The 20,446-nt window shown below is 47.1% G+C and overlaps 1 protein-coding gene across 6 annotated transcripts; it reads right to left on the bottom strand.

Moving 5' to 3' along the window:
• Positions 1-8,228: 8,228 nt before the first annotated feature.
• KLK13 (kallikrein related peptidase 13) lies at positions 8,229-20,385 on the bottom strand. Of its 6 annotated transcripts, XM_078062494.1 has the most exons (8): positions 20,184-20,318; positions 19,589-19,751; positions 16,503-16,559; positions 15,402-15,488; positions 11,491-11,680; positions 11,018-11,286; positions 9,778-9,914; positions 8,229-8,438 (listed from the first exon to the last, which is right to left on the bottom strand). In XM_078062494.1, the coding sequence occupies exons 2-8, from the start codon at positions 19,641-19,643 to the stop codon at positions 8,250-8,252; spliced, it is 984 nt and encodes a 327-aa protein (XP_077918620.1). In that variant the 5' UTR covers positions 19,644-19,751; positions 20,184-20,318; the 3' UTR covers positions 8,229-8,249. The 6 variants fall into 6 exon arrangements, with proteins under 6 accessions (XP_077918620.1, XP_077918619.1, XP_077918623.1 ...); XM_078062493.1 differs by lacking the exon at positions 19,589-19,751 and having other exon boundaries at positions 20,184-20,385; XM_078062497.1 differs by lacking the exon at positions 20,184-20,318 and having other exon boundaries at positions 16,498-16,559; positions 19,589-19,638.
• Positions 20,386-20,446: the final 61 nt, after the last annotated feature.

A 20,446-nucleotide genomic window follows, 5' to 3' on the forward strand; every position in this document is an offset into this window, starting at 1 on the left:
CCACCACTCATTGCTCCCTGGCTCCTGGCCCGGAAATCTGCCTCCAGAGGTCTGGCCCTCTGCAGCCATTGGTGTCTTGCACAGCTAGGGGAGGGAGAGAGACAAGCAGACTCCGCGCTGAGCCCAGAGCCTGCCCCGGCTCGATCTCAAGACCCTGATATCATGACCTGAGCCGAAATCTGCTTTCAACCCTACCAGAATTTATGCTGCTGAGGTGAGGAAAATGCAATCTGGTTGCCAGGAGAACCAACAGCATGATTAGAGGGTTGGAACTTTCAGCCCCCCGCCCCACTCCACCCCTGCCCAGAACTCTTGGGCTGGGAAGAGGCACACAGATAGGTCTGGGCGCAGACATGCCACCCAGGGCCACTTGATGGAAGCCCCCAGCCCCACACCTCTGTTCCTGAAGGCCAACTATGGAAGCTTCTGACTTGGGTCAGTTAAGTCTACAACAGCAGATGCAGTGCCAAGCAGCACAGTCTCAAATGCACGTTCACCAGCAGACAGCAGGGCCAGTGAGCAGGACAGCACGATGAGAAAGACCCCGTGGTCATCTACACTCCTGTTCACAGTGCCAAATGTGGCCACCCCCAGAGGCAGGAGGGACCCTGTAGTGCGTGTGTGGCATGTCAGGCCAGACATGTGGGCCAACTTCCAGATGGAGGAGTCCATCCTGTTTCTGTGGGGTGGCTACAACATTATCCTCCATTATCTCTCCTCCAAAAATCCTCACTTGGGCCTCCACCCCCTCTATCCGCCCACAGCCTGTCTGCTGCTTTTGTCTTGTCATTGAACCCGTTAGAATGGAAACTTGGGCTTATATGCCCATTGCCCCTGTGATATTGTGATTTAGGATAAGAAGTATGTTTTTGGTCTTAGTCCCCATTCCTGGCACAGAGCTCCTAAAACTCTTGGAATTTCCTTTAAAAAAAAAGGTGTCTTTTGTCATATGAATGCACCTAAGAATGGGAGGGGACTGGGGTTGCAGATGGAATCAATCACCAATGGACAATGAGTTAATCAATTGTGCCTATGCAGTGAAGCCTCCACAAATACCCAAAAGGACGGGGCTCAGAGGGTTTCCAGGTTGGTGAACGCATGCGGAGAGAATGGTGCACCCAGACAGGGCAAGGAAGCTCCGTACCCCTTCCCACAAATCTTGCCCTATGCATCTCTTCTACCTGGCTGTTCTGAGTTTTATCCTTTTACAGTAAACTGGTAATCAAGTAAGTAAAATGTTTCTCTGAGTTCTGTGAGCCACTCTGGCAAATTATTCCAACCCAAGGAGGACGTCGTGGAACCCTCCGATCTATATAGCACTTGGCCAGAAGCACGGGTAAAAAACTAGGACTTGAGATTGGCATCTGAAGGCAGAGGTAGGGGGCAGTCTTGCAGGACTGAGCCCTTAACCTATGTGATCTGGTAGTGTAGTTACTACCTCCTGGTAGTGTAGTTAACCTAAACTGTGGGACAATTGCTTGATGGTGTTGGGGAACCCCACCTCCACACATTGGGATTGTGTGCAGAGACCAATACCCCTACTAGGCTGGGAAGTCCAGCTTAGTCCCTCCGAAAAGGCCTCTCAGTAGGGGAAGTCGCTGAGCTTGGCCTGGACCCTTCAGACTAGAGGGAGAACTCTTAGCCTAAGTCTAGTCTGGGAGCTGACATCTCCCCACCTGGGGCCTTGGGAGAATAAAAAGCAAGGGCTTGATGTGTCAGGCCAACGCTGGGAAGCGTGGTTATCCCTCTGACACACTCCCCTTCCGAAGGCTTTCAGTCTCTTCAGTCTTTTCCAAGACTTTTCTAGCCCCTCCCTCACAACCACCAGCTTTCCAAATCCCTCCCGCACAGGATCCCATTGTTATTAAAATTCCCCTGCACGAAAACAGGAAGAGGAGGGCAAGTGGCTGCAAAATCCCAGGAGAGGGAGGGAGGGCGGGTGGAGGGATGCCTGAGAAGCCTGGCCACCTGGCTAGCCTTTCTGAATTAAGGTGTTGTTGGCCAGGCAGAACCTCCAACTCAGGTATGTCATTATTTTTTGTTCCACAAGAAGGATTTGGGCGGCCGCCTCCCATTCTCCCAAATCCCCAGCTGGCTGCTCCCAAATCGCCCAAGGCTGTCTGCTCTGGCTCTGGGGCCTTGGAGACAAATCATCATAACAATTTTGTCAGTAAGAACAATGATCCGTACTAATGAGAGCACTGCTCAGTAAGCACTCACTCGGGTGGCAGGTGTTCTGAGTGCTTTTCACATATTAATGCAATTAATCCTCCCAAGACCCCTCTCACCACGTAGGTGTTATTTTTTTAAAAAATGTATTCATATATTTAGATCTTTTTTCTTTTTTTTTTTTTCTTATTATGTTCAGTCAGCCAACATATAGTACATCATTAGTTTGTGATTAGAGTGTTCTAAAGCCTCAGGTGTGCAGAGAGGAATTCGCTGGTGGCACATTATTGTGAGTGATGTGTACATGTCCCTCTTTTGTTTTCCTTATTACCTTATTCCTTTTGTCTCCTTCCCTTTCTGCTATTGTCCTCACCATTGCATATCTTTGCTATTATCTTTGTTACTGTGTATCTTTTGCTATTGCTTTTATTACTATGTATCTTTGCTATTATCTTTGTTACTATGTATCCTTTGTTACCTTTATTAATGAGTACCTTCTGTTATTGTATTTTTTATTGCATAGCCTTTTAAAAACTATGAGAGTCACATAAATAAATTTTTTACATTTTTTTTTTAAGATTTATTTATTTATTTATTTGAGAGAGAGAGAATGAGAGAGCACATGAGAGGGGGGAGGGTCAGAGGGAGAAGCAGACTCCCTGCCGAGCAGGCAGCCCGATGCGGGACTCGATCCCGGGACTCCAGGATCATGACCTGAGCCAAAGGCAGTCGCTTAACCAACTGAGCCACCCAGGCGCCCAAAATTTTTACATTTTTAAAAATTAAAAAGATAAACTTAAATTCACATAAAGTTCACCATTTAAGGCGCACGGTTTAATAGCACTTAGTACATTCACAGTGTTGTATATTTTTTTATTAGAATATGTTCTTACAAATTGTATATTGTTTTATGTGCAAAGCACTGTGTAGAGTTCTGTGTAGTTTGAATTTATGTCAGCAGTATTGTGGTGTACAGCTTTTCTTTTTTAAGCTCAGAACTAAGCTTTTTTTTTTCATTTTTAAAGAAGGTATTATTTACATAAATTAAAATCTATTCATTTTAGGTGTTCGATTTGATGAATTTTGGAAACTGGAGACTATTGGGCAACCTCCACTATAATCAAAACATAGAACAGTACCTCTCACCTTCCTCCCCATCCTTAAGCTGCCCTGCACCCCTTCTGCAAAAGCTCTCCCTCCCTCCTCTGCCCCAGGCTACCACTGATCTACATTCTGCCACTATCATCTTGCCTTTTAGATCATATAAATGTTTGGCTTCTCTCACTAACATAATGCATTTCAGAATCACCCATGTTTTTGCATTTTTCTGTCAATAGTTCATTCCTTTTTATTGCTGTGCAGTATCCCACAGCATGGGTATACAACAGCCTTCATCCATTCACCAGTTGTTGGATATCTTGGTTGCTTCCAGTTTCCGGGTTATTCCAAATAATGTTGCTATAAACATTCATGTACACATCATTGTGTGGGCATATGTTTTCATTTCTCTTAGCCAGGCACCTAGGAGTGGCATTGCAGGATCATATGATGTGTATGTTTAACTCTATAAGAAATTGCCTAGGAGTGGCATTGCCGATCATATGTTTAACTCTATAAGAAATTGCCCGGGCGCCCGGGTGGCTCAGTTGGTTAAGCAACTGCCTTCGGCTCAGGTCATGATTCTGGAGTCTCGGGATCGAGTCCCACATCGGGCTCCCTGCTCAGCGGGGGGTCTGCTTCTCCCTCTGACCCTTCCCCTCTCATGTTCTCTGTCTCCCATTCTCTCTCTCAGATAAATAAATAAAATCTTTAAAAAAAAAAAAAAAGAAATTGCCCAATGTTTTCTAAAGTGGTTGTCCCACTCTGCATTGCCACCAGCAGCGTATAAGCGTTCCAGTGGCCCACATCTTTGTCAACACTTAATACTGTCAATCTTTTTAACTTTCACCATTGAAGTTGGTAGCACTATACCTTTAAGATTCCGATCACGTGTGCATCTAGCCTGTTGCTTGTAAATGCTGTGTAGTCCTCCATGGTGCTCTCCACCATGTCCTAACATCCACCCCCACCCTCACTGGTGGGTGCTCAGTTTTCCTCTAATTCCCAGCACAACAAAGAAATGAGTGACAGACACTTCATAGTTGCCTCTTGGTGATCTGCATGATCACTGCCCTAGGATAGACCTCAGGAGTGGAACTACTGTGTCCTAGGGTGTGCATATACTTAATTCAGCCAAGGAGTGCCAAATTACTTTCCCAAAATAACTGGACAGTGTCCATTCACACCAGCTGTGCACTAGAGTATTGTCTCTGCATCCCTGCCAATACATGGGTTATTTCACTTTAAAGATTTCTAATCTATCTAATAAACATAAAGAGATTGTTATTTGTATTTGTGTTTCTTAGATGACTAATGAGTCTGTACACCTTTCATCTTAACTTCCTGTTTGTTTCCTCCTCTGCAAATGCATTCATAGCCCTGAGTATTCTTCTTGTTTATGTGCAGGATTTCCTTGCACATTTTAGATACCAACGCCAGGTCAATATTACACTTTGCAAGTATCTTCACCCATTGATTTACTTTGTTCCTGTTGTCTTTTGTTGAACTGAAAATCCTTAGTCAGATTAAACAATTGTTGCCTTATGATTAGTCCATCTGAAGTTTTAAAGTCTTTCCTCACCCCTAAGTCACAAAAATTTTCTCTGTCATTATCTTCCATTAGCTTTATGGTTCGACCCTTAGCTTTTAGGTCTTTATGCAATTTGGTGTTAAGTACCAGTGTTATACCCATTTGAGTGGTAGGAAAACTGAGGCATGAAGAAGGTAAGTCATGGGGTTAAATAAGTGGCAGAGCTGGAATTCACACCCAGGCAGCCTGGCCTCAGAAACTCTGTTCTTAGCTACTACATCATGCTGCTCTGATTGAGAAGTTGGCTGAGTGCAGACTTCAAATGTCAATCTTTTAACAACCCTGAGCAGTAGGTCCTGTTAGTACCAGAGGAGGAAACAGACACTCCCAAAAGATAAAGATTCTTCCATCCAAAACCAGATCCTTCAGACTCCATCCTCTGTGCTTTTATTTATTCATTTTTATTTACTTTTAAGTAATCTGTACATCCAACATGGAGCTTGAACTCACAACCTCAAGATCAAGAGTCTCATGCTCTGCCGAATGAGGCAGCCAGGAGCCCCCACCCCCTGTGCTTTTAAACACTAAACTACAGTCTCCCCGATAGGAAACAGGGATGGTGGACACTGAAAGATGATGGCTCCCTCCTTCTGTTCTTTGCACAGTATGGATCCCTCTCACTTTTTAGGTCTTCAGCCAAATGCCACCTCCTCCAAGAAGCCCTTGCTGACTACCTGTGGAAAACAGCCTCCCCTCTAATTTTCTAACACAGAACCCTGTTTAGATCCTTCATGGATTACATTTATTATCACATAGAAATCATCACAATTTGCAGTTATTTAGTTTAGTTTAGTTGTTAATTTTCTGTAAATCCCCTGAGGACAGAGTTTATTGCCACTTGACTGTCTAATAAACAGTTCAAAACAAAAACTCCCAGTGTTCCCCTGCAAATCTCTTCCTTCCAAAATTTCCCCAAATTTAGTAAATGGCAGCTCCATTTAGTATACGGTTGCTCAGGCCAAAGCATTGAGGTCTCCTTGGCTTCTTCATCTGATGTCAGCAGATACTGTCCAACAGTCTCTTCAAGCAGATCCAGAATCTGCCTCCTTAACTCCCCTGAGAACATCACCTGGTCCAAGAACCTTCACCTCCCGCCTGAGCTCTTGAAGTGCAGTCACTTCCACACCAACCTCTTCACCATCTTCCCAATCTTCAGGTGCGCCAGGCTGGCTCCTGCCACAGGGCCTTTGTACTTATATTTTCTACATGGGGTGCTGCTCCCCAGATGTGCACTTGGCTCTCTCCCTCCATCTTTTCATTGTTTTGTTTTGTTTTTGTTTTTAATGTCACCATCTCAGGGCTCTTCCCCAGACCATCCTATTTAAAATAGCAACTCTGGGGGCACGTGGGCGGCTCAGTCGTTAAGCATCTGCCTTCAGCTGGGGTCATGATCCCAGGGTTCTGGGATCGAGCCCCACATCGGGCTCCCTGCTCCGCGGGAAGCCTGCTTCTCCCTCTCCCACTCCCCCTGCTTGTGTTCCCTCTCTCGCTGTGTCTCTCTCTGTTAAATAAATAAATAAAATCTTTAAAAAAAAATAAAAAATAGCAACTCCGGGGCACCTGGGTGGCTCAGGCGGTAGAACATGTGACTCGATCTCAGGGTCATGAGTACAAGCATCACGTTGGGCATAGAACTTACATAAAAAAATAAAATAGCAACTCCACTCACTCTCCCAACCCAACATTCCTTATCCTTTGTCTCTGCTTTTTTGCCATGGTTCACATTGCCACTTCAGTCTATCTCCTTATTCTTTTTTTTTTTTTTTTTTTTTTGTAATTGTGTCTCCTTGCAAAGAACGCAAGCTCTACAGGGCAGAAGTTTTATCTAATTCACTGTTTATCAGCTGTGCCCGCAACAGTGCCTGGCTTGTGATAAGTGCCAATATTTGCTAAATAAATAAAGTTGTATTTACCAACACCCAGGAGGGTGCCTGCAGATGGTCAGCATTGAACAAATGCTGAAAAAAGTAACTTCTTTTTTTGTTGTTTTGTTTTAAGTAAGCTCTATGCCCAGCGTGGGGTTTGAACTCAGGACCCTGAGATCAAGAGTTGCATGCTCTACCAACTGAGCCAGCCAGGAACCCCAAATGGAACACTTTTAGGACACTGCAAATTTGAGGGGTTGTTGTTGACACCCTAAGATGATGTTCTGTAGAGAACCATGCGAATAATAATAATGGAAGTGCTTAACATTAATCATAAGGGAAAAATGAAGAGGGGGAAATCGGAGGGAGAGATGAACCATGAGAGACTATGGACTCTGAGAAACAAACTGAGGGTTTTAGAGGGGAGGGGGGTGGGGGGATGGGTTAGCCCAGTGATGGGTATTAAGGAGGGCACGTATCGCATGGAGCACTGGGTGTTATATGAAAACAATGAATCGTGGATCACTACATCAAAAAATAATGATGCATTGTATGGTGATTAACATAACATAATAAAATAAAAAAAAATAAAATAAAAAATCATAACAGTGCTATGAGGAGCAATGATGATCCCCACTTACAGATGAAAAAATAGAGGGGCAGTGAGTTCTATGTTTTGTTCAAAGCAGGGACACGGTGGCTTGAGCATTTAACCACTGCATTTGGGGTCACTGAACAAAGATGCTTGTGGGGGAGATAAAAAGACAGAATACTTGGCAGATAATAGGGTCTAGGCATGGAGGCCCCTCTGGGTACTGAACCCCAGAATGCTAATCTAGTGTGCTAGTGACCTTTAGTGGGCATGGGGATTCAGAGACAGGGAATCCTGGCAAAATGTGGGATGTAGGTAGAGAAAGGACACTTGGGAGACCACAAACTATGTGAGAATGAACCTTTATGAGGATTCAATATTAGCTGTGATGTGATTAATCATTCAGATGTGCCTAGAATATTGTTGGGGCAGATTCTGGGCACAAGATAATATTTTCAGGATGAAATATCACAGGGGTCTAGAACTTTCTTGAGCACCAGACACAGAAGTGTCTGGAATGTTGGCAATAAATAAATATTTGAAGGGGTATAGGATGTTGTCAAGGAAGTTCCATTCACGGGACATAGAATATTGTTGAGATGGGCCAATGGGTGTATTTAGTGTGTTCCACAGACAGAACATTCAGATGGCTATCGGCGATTATGTTGAAACAGTGGGAGTCCTGGAATGTTGTCTGGGTTGGAACGTTCAGGGTGCCAAGGTGTTTCAGGATGCGGTATCTGGGAGACCATAATATTGGAAGTGACTGAATGCTTTTGAAACACGAAACGTCAGCTAGGATCAGACACACTGAGAACATGGATCACTGGTTCAAGTAGAACTTTGGGAGGGGCCAAGATGGGCTGGGCTAACTGGACAAATGGAGTGAGGAAGGCACAGAGGGAGGAAGGAGGCAGGTGAGCCAACCCGGCTTTTATTGTGGGCCCTTCGTCCATTTCTGGTCCTGGGTTTTATGTTTTCGAATTGTGTCTTGGATCCACAGAACATACTGAGAAACTCGAGTGTAGACACCAGGCCGGTTTGGCTGACCGCATGGGAAGTCTCCCCAGGAGATGATGCCATGGAGTGTTCCATTACAGACCAGGGGGCCCCCGGAGTCGCCCTGAGTGGGGGAAGAGAGAGAGGTGGGGTCCTTGGTGGAGCCAAAGGCACAGGCTGGGACATGTGGGAGAGAGTGAAAAATGGAGAGAGACACACTCAGAGGCAGAGACAAAGAAAGACAGGCACACAGAGAGAATGAGAAACAGGAAGACAAGAAGACAAACAAAAGAGACACAAAGGGAAAGATGGAGCTGGATGCACATGGAGACCAAGAGTAAGACTTCTCTCTCCACATTTTTCTCTGCTCCTCAGTCTCATTAGAGTGGTGACACCTTACCTCAACGCCCACTCCCAGTTCTCTGGTACTGCCTCCCCCACCCCCCAACTCTGCTGTGCTTTTATGGTTCCCCGGAGCCATCTCACTACTGAGTAAACTCATCCACATCTGGTTAGGGTATGCCACACGTGTATTTCCACTTCTCCCCCCTGGACCCAAGACAGACGTCACTGATTAATCGAGGCACACATCATTAATTCATTCATTGCTCTTTCCCACTAAACCAAAACTCAATCTCAGAAGCCTCCTCTATTGAACATAGTTTTGTTTCTTGTGTTTGTGGAGGTTTTTGCCCACGTAGTATTATTTCCCCTTATTTTGGTAACTGCCTCCTGATTTTCTTTTTTTGGGGAAAGTCCCCTCCCTTTCCCTCAATCCTTGCTTATCCCTGCCCCTTCCTGGCCCACATAGTCAGTCCCATGACAGACTTGGTCCATCAGAGAATCCCACAGCTCTGGCCAGAGTGATGGTCCAGGACACATGACCTAAGTCAGACTAGTGAGACTCACACTCAAGATGTTTATGTAAACAACTGGAAAACTCTTTTTAGTCGAGTTGCTTAGGAAGGTGGGATGTAAGCCCAAAGCTGCTGGGGCCATCTTGCTATTGCATGGGAAAAGCTTAATTGAGAATGAAGACAAAAACAGAAGAGAGAAGAGCAGAGTTGAAAGGAGACAGAGTCCTAAACACATTATTTGTGCACCTGGATCCATCTGTGCCTGAAGCAAGACACCCCTGGACTTTTCAGTTACAAAAGCCAGTGTGTCTTGCTTAAGCTGGTTGGAGTTGGGTTTCTGTCACTTGCATCTGAAAGAATGCTAATTTTTATGAATCTCAACACAGGGATCTGGGCCGCCACTGTCAGTCAAAGCTACGGTGAATTATATTCTACAGCCACGGGTACTCTCTTTTTATCTTGACCCTCTATGCTAGGGGACATGTCATTTTAAAAGACTGCTTCCTTCAAGGCTAGAAGCAAGTCCTTTCCCCCCAGCATCTGTCCCCACCTCCATCCTTGCTTCCCATCCTGGCCCACAGCATCCCACCACCCCCTTGTTCTCACCTCGCAGGAGTCCTTGCCACCCTCCTCTGTGCCGGCACAAAGCATGTTGGGTGTGATCTTCCCCGGGTAGACTTGACGACACTCCTCATCTGAGCGTAGCTGGATGTTGGCACATTGTAAGGTTTGGGGGTAACTCACTGGGGAGGAGAGAGAGGAGGGTCTAAGGATGTCTGTCTAGGACAGGCTATGGGGTGGGAGTTAAACAGGACAGTCGGTAGAAAACGGATGGAAGGGGGAAGATGGGGAAGAGATGGGACATGTATCTGGGGAAAGTGATGGAGGAGGTAGGTGTGGAGAGAAACAGGAGGGAAGTGGAGGGGAAGATGGAAAGAATGCAGGAGATTGGGAAGGAAGAGCCATAAAAGGGAGGGAGCCGAGGAGAGGGATGGTGGGAGATGGTGAGAGACAGAGCACTGGGGATGGGGAAAACAAGGAAGAGAGATGGCAAGTCAGGGAGGAAGAGGGAATGAGATGGAAGGAAGCCTGGGCACCACTAAGATGCAAAGGGCCCTTGCTGCTCTAAGGATCAACTTCCTATTCATGCACATGTAATTTATACACAAAGGATACACCTACATTTCCTTATGTTTAACAAATACATACCTGCCAATATATCAAATTTATGTTACATATTTATTTAAATATGTATTAAAATGTATAATTTATATAATACATAATTTATATTCAAACATATCTAAATATAGAATTTATGATTTAGAAAAATCAATCTATATAATCTGCATATACAAATGTATAGTGATGTATATTTATATAAATATACATGTGATATATAGCATATGCTACCATATTTGTTTTTATTAATTTATATATTTATATAAAGAATATATAAGTTTATATGATATCTGATCTATAACATTATATATAACTTTACAACTCTATGTACATTTACATAAGGGATATATAACATAACTTTATACATATTTATAAATTTAAATATATTTTAAAGTATCTATAACTACATAATCTATGACATATAACTATATTTATAAAAAGACATTTATATAAAGGATATATGTGACATATATAACTTTATGTATTTATAAATTTATATATTTATATGAAGGATATATATATATAACACACATATGTGATACATAACATATAACTATACATCTTCTGTTATTTATATATATAAAGGAATCCTCCTCCAACCTTCCTTCCTGTTTCTGCCCCAGTTTTCCCAGCACTGACACCTCAGGCCACCTGTGAGGGTGCCTACCCTGGGGGCTGGTGGTGGTGCCCCAGCCAGACACCCGACAGCAGGTACCAGCGGGGAGACGGTCGTTGTGGGAGAGAGGCAGGACACGGATGTGGTTCGTGGGCTGGACCGGGGACTGCAGCTCCAGAAGCATGATGTCGTGGTCATGGTTCAGGTGGGTGGGGCTGCTCTGGTATTGAGGGTGGGGGATAGAGCGGACTACCTCCCTCACCTGCTCTCCGGCCTCCGAGCGCCCCAGGGCATGCTTGCCCAGGTAAACTCTGTACCCGCTGTGGGTGCAGGAAGGAGGTGATTAGAGAGGATAAGCCCATCTCCACCACTTTCCTCCTCTCCAAACATCTTCCACACTTCAACTCCAATCCCCTTCCCAACCCCAGCCCTAACTCCAACCTCATCCTCAATCTAGCTCCACTCTCCCACCACCCCAGTCCCATTTTCGTCCCTACCCTCATGCTGCCCTGACCCCCACATACTCCTTCAGACAGTGTGCTGCAGTGAGGACCCATCTGGGGTGGACCAGGACTCCCCCACAGAGCAGCCGCCCTTGAACTAGCAGGGCTGCCTGCCAGGGCTGAGAGTGGGGGCGGCAGGTGTAGCGACCCGGGAGAAACCCGCTGGTCCCATTGGTGCCGTTGAGAATCTTGGGATATTCCTGAGAGATGCCTGGTGAAGAAGAGAAAATGTTAGGAAATTGGAGTCTGGGGCGGGGAAGGAGGCACTGGGCTTGGGGAGAGGGTCAGAATTTTGCTCTGGATGACCAGGAACTCATGATTCACTTTTTGGCCTCTAGGAGTTGCCATCTTCCATGTAATGGAGATGAGTCAGGGCAAAGAGATGATGAAGTCCTTTTCCGCACAAGTGCTAACTCCGTCGGGGGTTCAGAGTTCATGAAACAAGGAAGCTTCTGATGGGTAAGCGGAAGCCTGACTTTCTCCCCACCTGCATTTCCTCATCCCACTGTGGGGATGGATTTCAGGAATAGGGATGAGACTGACCTACACATGTACCTAGGCAGTAAGTATGTATCCATCCATCCATCCATCCATCCTTCCAACATGTATTTACTGGGTGCCTCTATGGCTTTAAATACAACCCATAGCCTAACCACTCTCAAATTCAAAGTTTGCCGGACTCTATCATTGGACTCTTGCGAGCCCCTTTGGCCCCATCTCCTACTGTCCCCTTCACACACTCTGTTCCAGACTCGTGGACCCATTCTCCAGACACGGTTCTTTATCTAGTTCTGTGCTGCTCAAAATGGTAGCCACTAGCTACATGTGGATATTTAAATTTAAACTAATTGAAATGAAATAAATTCAGTTCTTCAACCAAACCAGTTACATTTGAAATGCTCAAGAGCCCCACATGGCCAGTGGCTACCATATTGGACAGGACAGACATAAGACATCATATATAGGAAATATTCTACTTGATGGCACTCAGAATCTACAGGTTACATGTCTGTGTCCTTATTGACTCTGAGAGCTCATCTCAGCTCAAATATCACCCCCTCAGAAGCCATCCCAGATTCCTGGCCACCTGGTCTAATAGTGTCCCTCCCAGCTCCCCAGTCACTCCCTATTACATCCTCCCTAGTTGATTTTCATCAGAACCATGCTCACTATTCATTTCTCTTTATATTTGTTTACATTCCTGTACCAATCACCAGCCTTAGCTTCCTCAGCTGTAAAGCAGGAAAACATCTCTCAGGGCGCCTGGGTGGCTCAGTCGGTTAAGTGTCTGCCTTCGGCTCAGGTCATGATCCCAGGGTCCTGGGAACGAGCCTTGCATCGGGCTCCCTGCTCAGTGGGGAGCCTACTTCTCCCTCTCCCTCTGCCACTCTCCCCTGCTTGGGCTCTCTTTCTCACAAATAAATAAATAAAATCTTTAAAAAAAAGAAAAAGAAAACATCTCTCATTGGGCACAGTACCTGGCATTAAGCAAATGCTCAGTGAGGACTGTCATTAATTATTAGCTACAACAGGAGGTCCCCAGCTCTGTGGCCAGCAGGTTCCTCTCCTCTGTGGGCCAGCTCTCCCACCTGCATAAGCCTCAAGATTAGCTCAGTGGTTCTCAAAATTGGGAACAGGAGTCATTGGTGGGCACAAGGTCATTTTAGGTGGTACGGAGATGAGGCATGAGTGACACCAAATTGCAGCCTTGGAAACAGAGTCACTGCCCAGTTCTCTTCCAGTCCTGATTTTGTTGAGGAGGAACATCTCATGATGGGGCTACTCTGCTTTTAACACCTCTCTAATCCTCGCTGAGCTCACTTTTTATTTTTATTTATTTATTTTTTTAAAGATTTTATTTATCTATTTATTTGATACAGAGAGAGAGAGAGCACAAGTAGGCAGAGAGGCAGGCAGAGGGAGAGGGAGAAGCAGACTCCCCACTGAGCAGAGAGCCCGATGTGGGGCTTGATCCCAGGACCCTGGGATCATGACCTGAGCCAAAGGCAGCAGCTCAACTGACTGAGCCACCCAGGCGCCCCTGAGCTCACTTTTTAAAACCAGGAAGCAGAAACCTTTTGCCAGCAACCTAAAAGTTATGAAGTTGAACCATGTACAGTCACTGTTTTGGGGGAGGTCCAAAAGGGTGCAGCACTGGGAATGTCAGATGGTCCAACCCAAGAAACACATTGTTTTTGTCACATTGTGCAGGACGTATTTTTTTCCTCTTACCTTTTATTTATAGCAAAGGATGCTCTTTTCCATTTAGGACAATGATATAAACTTTACTTTTAATATACTGTAAGTTAATGGGGCACCTGGGTGGCTCAGTTGGTTAAGCATCTGCCTTCAGCTCAGGTCATGATCTCCGGGTCCTGGGATTGAGTCCCACATCGGGCTCTCTGCTTAGCAGGGAGTCTGCTTCTCTCTCTCTCTCTCCCTCTGCCCCTCCCCACTGCTCGTTCTTCCTCTCTCAAATAAATAAATAAAATCTTTAATATACTGTAAGTTAAAAAAAAAAAGTTGATTCTGAGCAGACCATTAGATCTAAAATAATGAAGATGGTTGCCAGAACCTAAAGTCTAGGATGCTGGAGACAGGGCAGGCAACATGATCAGGATCCTGACTCAGGCACCCCCAGTGTCTTTGGGGAAGGACCTGCTGTCTCAGTCCCAGGTTTTTAGCTGTGAAACTGGACTAATTGTAGTACTCTTACCTCATAAGGCTGTTGCGGGCTCCACAAGACGCATTTGGAGCTCCTAGCCCAGGGCGTGGTACCCAGGAGGGGCTTGAGACATGGGCACGAGTCCTGGGAGTGGTGCCAAAGGACAGAAACCACCCCACCTTCAGGCCAAGGGTGGTGCCCCATGCCCGGTGCCAGATGCCCAAGGACTACTCCCTTCTTCAGGTCTCAGCTCAGGGGTCTAGTCCTTTGGGGCAGGGCCTTCCAAACCAGGAGTTTCCATTACATCTCTAGGCTCCTGGCTTGGCTCCTTGAAGCCATCACCTCCCGTCACAGTTGTAATTATTAACTAATTATTTGGGTAATTGTTTGAATAATGTGTGCATCCTTCCCCGCTAGGCTCTGGGTGTTAAGAGCAGGAACTTGTACAACACCCAGCACAGTGCCTAGTGCTCAACAGCTGTTGGTTAAATGGCTGGTTGCAAGGATGGATGGATGGATGGATGACACCTGAATGGGGTTTCCAGAGAATTTGCCTGCAAAAAGGCGCTTAAACTGAAGAGAAATATTTGGGACTGACTCAGGGTGGAATCAGGTGTGGGGTCACGCCGAGGATTAAAGGAAGAACAAACTAGAAGGTTCTGGAAGCGGCTGAGAATGAAGAGCGAGTACTTCTAATAAAGTAATAATGACTAAGTTGCCAGCCCCTTCTATCAGCTGTGCACTGGCTTATTTCCATATTCACAACAACCTCTTGTAATAGGGACTTCTATGTTCTCATCTCACAGATGAAAAAAACACAGAGAAGCTAACTTACTTGCTCAAAGTGGCCAGCATCAAGATTTGAACCCGAGTCTCACTCCTCTGTCTCTCAGGGAGGCCTTGAATGTGAGAGGGGGCTGCTGCAGGGGCAGGGGATGCGGGTGGGAGTGGGCTTCCCAGTGCAGAGGCGGGAAATCAGGGAAGGGGCGGGTGGGGAAGACCCAGAAGACTTAAAAATAGAGCGGGCCCCAGAAGATGTGGGACGCCCCAGGGAGGAGCCTGGGGTCGGTGGGGAGAGTGGGCTCACCCCATCGGAGAAACCAGGTCACGCAGGGACAAGCAGGAAGCTCTGGGGCTGTCCGCGCGGGATCCGACCCCCGAGTGGGCGGTGGGCGGAGCTCGGGGCTCCCACGCCCCCTCCTCCTGGCCTGACCCCTCCTATCATTGTTCCGGTGGCCACCCCGCCTCCACCCCCGCGCATTCTTACCGCCTGACAAGGCCACGGTCAGGAAGGCGATCACAGCGGCCAGGGACCACATGGCGGCTCCGGGATGGGGAGCAGGGCGGGCGGGGCCTGAGAAGTTGGGGGGGTTGTTAAGGGCTGGCTGAACCCCCATCTCTGGCCGCCCCTCCTCCCCACCACTGCTCCTGCACTTCCCAATCTTGAATCTCCTTCACTAAGAACCTTGACCCTGGAATCTGCACCCCCTCCCTAATTTTCATCCTCGGTGGGGAGCCCCCGTAAGGAGGTAGGAGGGGCTGGGGTAGCGTGCGCCCGCGTCCACCCGAGCACTCCAGAGAGCGTGCGCCCGCGTCCACCCGTGCACTCTAGCGAGCGGGTGCCTCGGTATCCTCTCCCGCCGCTCTCCGCCCCCTCGCTACCCTCTCCAGCTCTGCAGATTTCTATCTCTATAACTGAACCTCTGGCTTCCCTCTCCACCTCCCTGACTCAGCTGTTCTCCCTCTTTTCCTTTCCCTCCTCACCTCTCCTTCCTCTCCCACTCCTCCCCTCTGACGCTCCCGCCCCCTACCAGGGTGAGAGGCCCGGGTGCAGAGCTTCGCCGCCAGCTGCCTCCAACTTCAGCCCGGACCCATGGCTTTTAACCTCTGAATTCCCTCCCCCAGTGCCCTCAGCATTTCCCTGTTACTGGCCTCCCCCTCTCCACCCCCAATGGCTCAGCAGGCTGCTGCCAGCGCCCCCCCCCCAAACCTGGGCTTGGCCCTTCCTCTTGGGGTGGAGCTTCCAGGACAAGCTGGAACCCAGATCTGACCCCGCCCAGGCCCCGGTTGAATCCGCTGTGAACTTTGGGGCAGCAGAACCCACCTAGAGGAAAGGGGAAAGCTATTTTCTTTCCTCAAACCCACCCGAAATTCCCATGACTCTCTCTAACATCAGCCCATTTTTCATCCCACTTTCTAATCTCTCCAACCCCTGTGCGTGTCCTTATATCCAACAGCTCCCAGATGGCGATATTCCACCTTATTCCTATCTCCCTCATTTTAACCATACTCCTTGTGGTCAGCCTAGTCCCCAAACCCAATCCCATCAACAGCCTTATCTCAAGTTTATCCAAACATCAAACCCAACACATCCAAATTCCAGTTCCCAGCTTCATCTCCAACACCAACTCCATCTCCAGACCTTCTGAAAAACACAGGGATGCCTAAATTTACTCCCACCATTCCCCTTCCCCTACCCCACCCCCACAGGCATCAGGTGCAAGAAGGGAATCTTCAGATAGGTGGATAGAAAGTCAACTGTACTCGGACTTGGATGGGGCCCTGGGGAAAGCAATATTTTGGGTAAATGGTCTTTTAGGAACAGGGCTAGTTGGGGTGAGGGAGTCCATGGGGATGCATGTAGGTGGACAGGGAGAAACAGGAATCGGAAAGCTCTGGGGGCCAGGATGATGGGGAAGAGGAAGGAGGAAGAGGTGGTGTTTTGGGAATGAGTAGGTGCCTCCTGGAACTGTGACTGGGTGGGGCCATGACTTAATCCTTAGGGGGTGGAGGGGGCAGGATTAAGGATTAAGGAGGGCAGAGGTGGGGTCAGAATTTGGAAGGAAGCCAGGGATGGGGAGCAGATGAAGTTTGGAGAGAGCAGTGGTGTTATCATAATAAGGATAGGGATTAAGATGGGCAGAGTGAGAGTTCACATCAAAATTGGTGTAGTCCATATTGGAGGAGTTTAAGTTTGGATATAGGGATCAAACCTAGTGTCAGAAGGTCAGCTTTTTTTTTTTTTTAAAGATAAGTTTTTAAAAAAGGATTTAACCATGACTCTCCTATATATATATATATATATATATATATATATATATATATATGATATATGATAAATATATGTCGGGGCGCCTGGGTGGCTCAGTCGTTAAGCATCTGCCTTCGGCTCAGGTCATGATCCCAGGGTCCTGAGATCCAGCCCCATGTCGGGCTCCCTGATCAGTGGGAAGCCTGCTTCTCCCTCTCCCACTCCCCCTGCTTGTGTTCCTGCTCTTGCTGTGTCTCTCTCTGTCAAATAAATAAATAAAATCTTTTAAAAAAAAAGATAAATATATGTCAAAGATCTTATTTTGATTTATTAATAAATGATGGAGCTAGTAAGATATTACAAAGAATTGCACAGGTAGAGGCAATAAGGAATGCTGAAATGAATTTATAAATAGATACAAAACTGGTTTATAGTACATGAGTGGGGGTAGGGAAATTGATTGTATTTCCACCTGCCAAAACTCATTTGCACAGTTATGGACAAGAATGATTTGCATTGCTATCAGCTGTCTATGATTTACGGAGATGTAAAATAGCTCAAAGACAATAATAGAAGCAGAGACCCCATAAAATCAGATAGCCCATTTAATTTTCTATCAGAGACATCTGTTGGGTCCATGTCAAAGTCTTTCACATTTTCTCCCTACATTAGGAGCAGAAGTTTGTAGACAGGTTTAGGATAGGTCTGATGATAGCATTTGGAATGCAAGTGAGCTTGGGGAGGAGAATAGACACAGGGTGAGGATGGGGTGAGGAGTTGGTTTTGAGGATAGGATTGATTTCTAGATGGGAAGGATCTGAGGATAAGAATGTTGATGGAGTCCTATTAGGTTGGGGTTGGAGATGGAGCCAAGAATGAGGATTTGGAAGGGAAGTGTTGAAATATAGCTGAGCTGGTGTTGGGGGTTGATGGTAATAATGAGGACTAGATGTGAGGTTGAGTGTCTATGTTGGGGTAGGGTTTTGGTGGGAATGGGCTGGTTTATAGCTGTGAACTCCTCTCAAGGTGACAGAAAGAGCATTGTCTTTCCTCACCATGAAATTCCCCCCACCTCACACAGCTGGCCCCAGAGTGGGCAATGAATTCACTCTTCCTGAGTAGTGTTGGGTTCAGGTTGGGTGGAGGGAAGATGCAGGAGGAGGGAGGATGCGGGTTAAGTGAGGTGACTGACAAGCTTGTGTGGGAAGTCAGGGTACCTATGACCTCTTGTGGCCTGGGTCCACACTTCCAGAAAAGCCTTTCTTGCTTGGGAAGGGCTGGAACCTGGAGAGGGGGTGGCTGGCTTTGGTGTTTGCTTTGGGATGAGTACCAGGTCAATGTTGACATTAGGGTTTATGACTGGCCTGGACTTAGGTTGCCTGACTCACGTTGAAGTGAGGTCATGGGCCCACCGAGAGTTGGGTGCATTCCACCCCCTCACCTGATCAGTCAGGCAGCTGGAGCCCATGGAGGGCAGAGAACTGCCAAAACCACACACTAGACCAAATCCAGGTGTACTGTCTCATAGATCAGGGTCTTTCCCCCAACGGAAGGCAGAGCTGGAGAAAGGACTAGAAAAAGAGGCAGTGTCCCTAGTGCTTCAGAACTGAGACTCTGGAGCTAGACCTTTCAAGTGACATGAATTCAAGTGACATGGCCACTCTGTGCCTCAGTGTCCCCATTTGCAAAACATCACTATCAATAGCATAGGATCTCCATGTCTCATTTAGGAGGGTTAAATGAGTTAATATTTGAAGGTGCTTACACGAGAGCCTGACACAGACAAAGGGCCACAAATGTGCTTGTTAAAAAAGTAAATCTGGAGATGGAGGTAGCCTGAGGTTTCCAGAGGCCCCACCCTAGCTTGGCTTCAAAATGGGGTTCTTTGTCAAGCAAGGACTGGAAGTTCTGGTTGGAAGTGCTGGCTGGGATGAGAAAGTTGGTCCCACACCCAGGCTCAGAGGAGAGGCCCTGATGCAAACGTGAAGGGAGGGGGAGACAGAGAAAGATACAAAGGGATAAATACACAGAGATAGAAAGACAGGGTGGGTGGGAGAGGGCAGAGGGATTGCAGAGGGAGAGAGAGGCACGAAGACATAGAGATGGAGAGATTGAGAAGCCTGGGGAGAAACCGGACTTGTGCTCTTGGAGAGGAGGATGCCCATGGAGTGGAGACCCATAAATTCTCTAGAGCTGGGTCCATGTTGGGAAGGATGTCACCCCAGTCATCATCTTGCCTGTGCAGCAACAGCAAGCCAATTTTCACCCATCAGAATAGCAAAAACTAGAAAGGTCAGTCTTGCCACCCACCCACCTGCATCTGTGCCCACATCCTCTGCCTCCTCTCCTATTTCTATAGATGAACAGTCTGGGCCTCCGTCTAAGACAGACCGCTCCACTTGTGCCTGCTACCCCCCTCTCACCTCCCTGGGGACACTGTTCCAGCCAACACTTCTGCGCTCCGTTGTCTGCATCCATTTTTTTCTTCCCCAGTGAGCAGTCCCATTAACATATGAACATGCTGGGGCGCCTGGGTGGCTCAGTCGTTAAGCATCTGCCTTCAGCTCAGGTCATGATCCCAGGGTCCTGGGAACGAGCCCCGCATCAGGCTCCCTGCTCAGCGGGAAGCCTGCTTCTCCCTCTCCCACTCCCCCTGCTTGTGTTCCCTCTCTCGCTGTGTCTCTCTGTCAAATAAATTATATCTTTAAACAACAACAACAACATACGAACATGCTGCAATTGCTCCCATGTTCCATTAAAAGAATTAAAACAAAAACAAAAAAACAAAACCTCTCAACCTTCAGGCTCTCCTTCAGGATTTTTTTTTTTTTTGACCCCATTTCTTCTTCCCCATGACTACAGTTCTTCTCTAAAAAGTCGGCAACACTCACTGTCTGCAAGTCCTGTCCTCCTGTTCTCTCTTGAGCCCACTCTGTGCAGGCTTTCTCCCCCACTACGCCACCAGCCAGATCCCTGTCGAGGGCACCAATAACTTCCGTGTTGCTGAACCCATCTTACTTGAGTTATCAGCAGCGTTTAACAAGTGGTTCACTCCCTGTTCCTTCAAAGAGATTTTTCCTCGGCTTCTGGGACACTTCACCCTCCTGGTCTTCCTCATAGCTCAGTGGCTGTTCCTCACTCGCGTCTGGTGCTGCTTTCTCCTGTCCTGTCTCTACATGGCGGAGCACCGCAGGGCTCGGCACTTGGTCCTCTCCTCTCTCTGTCTACGCTCACTCCCTCGGTGATCTCATCAGGCCTGGTGTTTTTAAATACCATCTACA

This window comes from Halichoerus grypus, chromosome 15 (genome assembly GCF_964656455.1).
Source record: "Halichoerus grypus chromosome 15, mHalGry1.hap1.1, whole genome shotgun sequence".
In the NCBI taxonomy this organism is placed as follows: Eukaryota; Metazoa; Chordata; class Mammalia; order Carnivora; family Phocidae; genus Halichoerus; species Halichoerus grypus.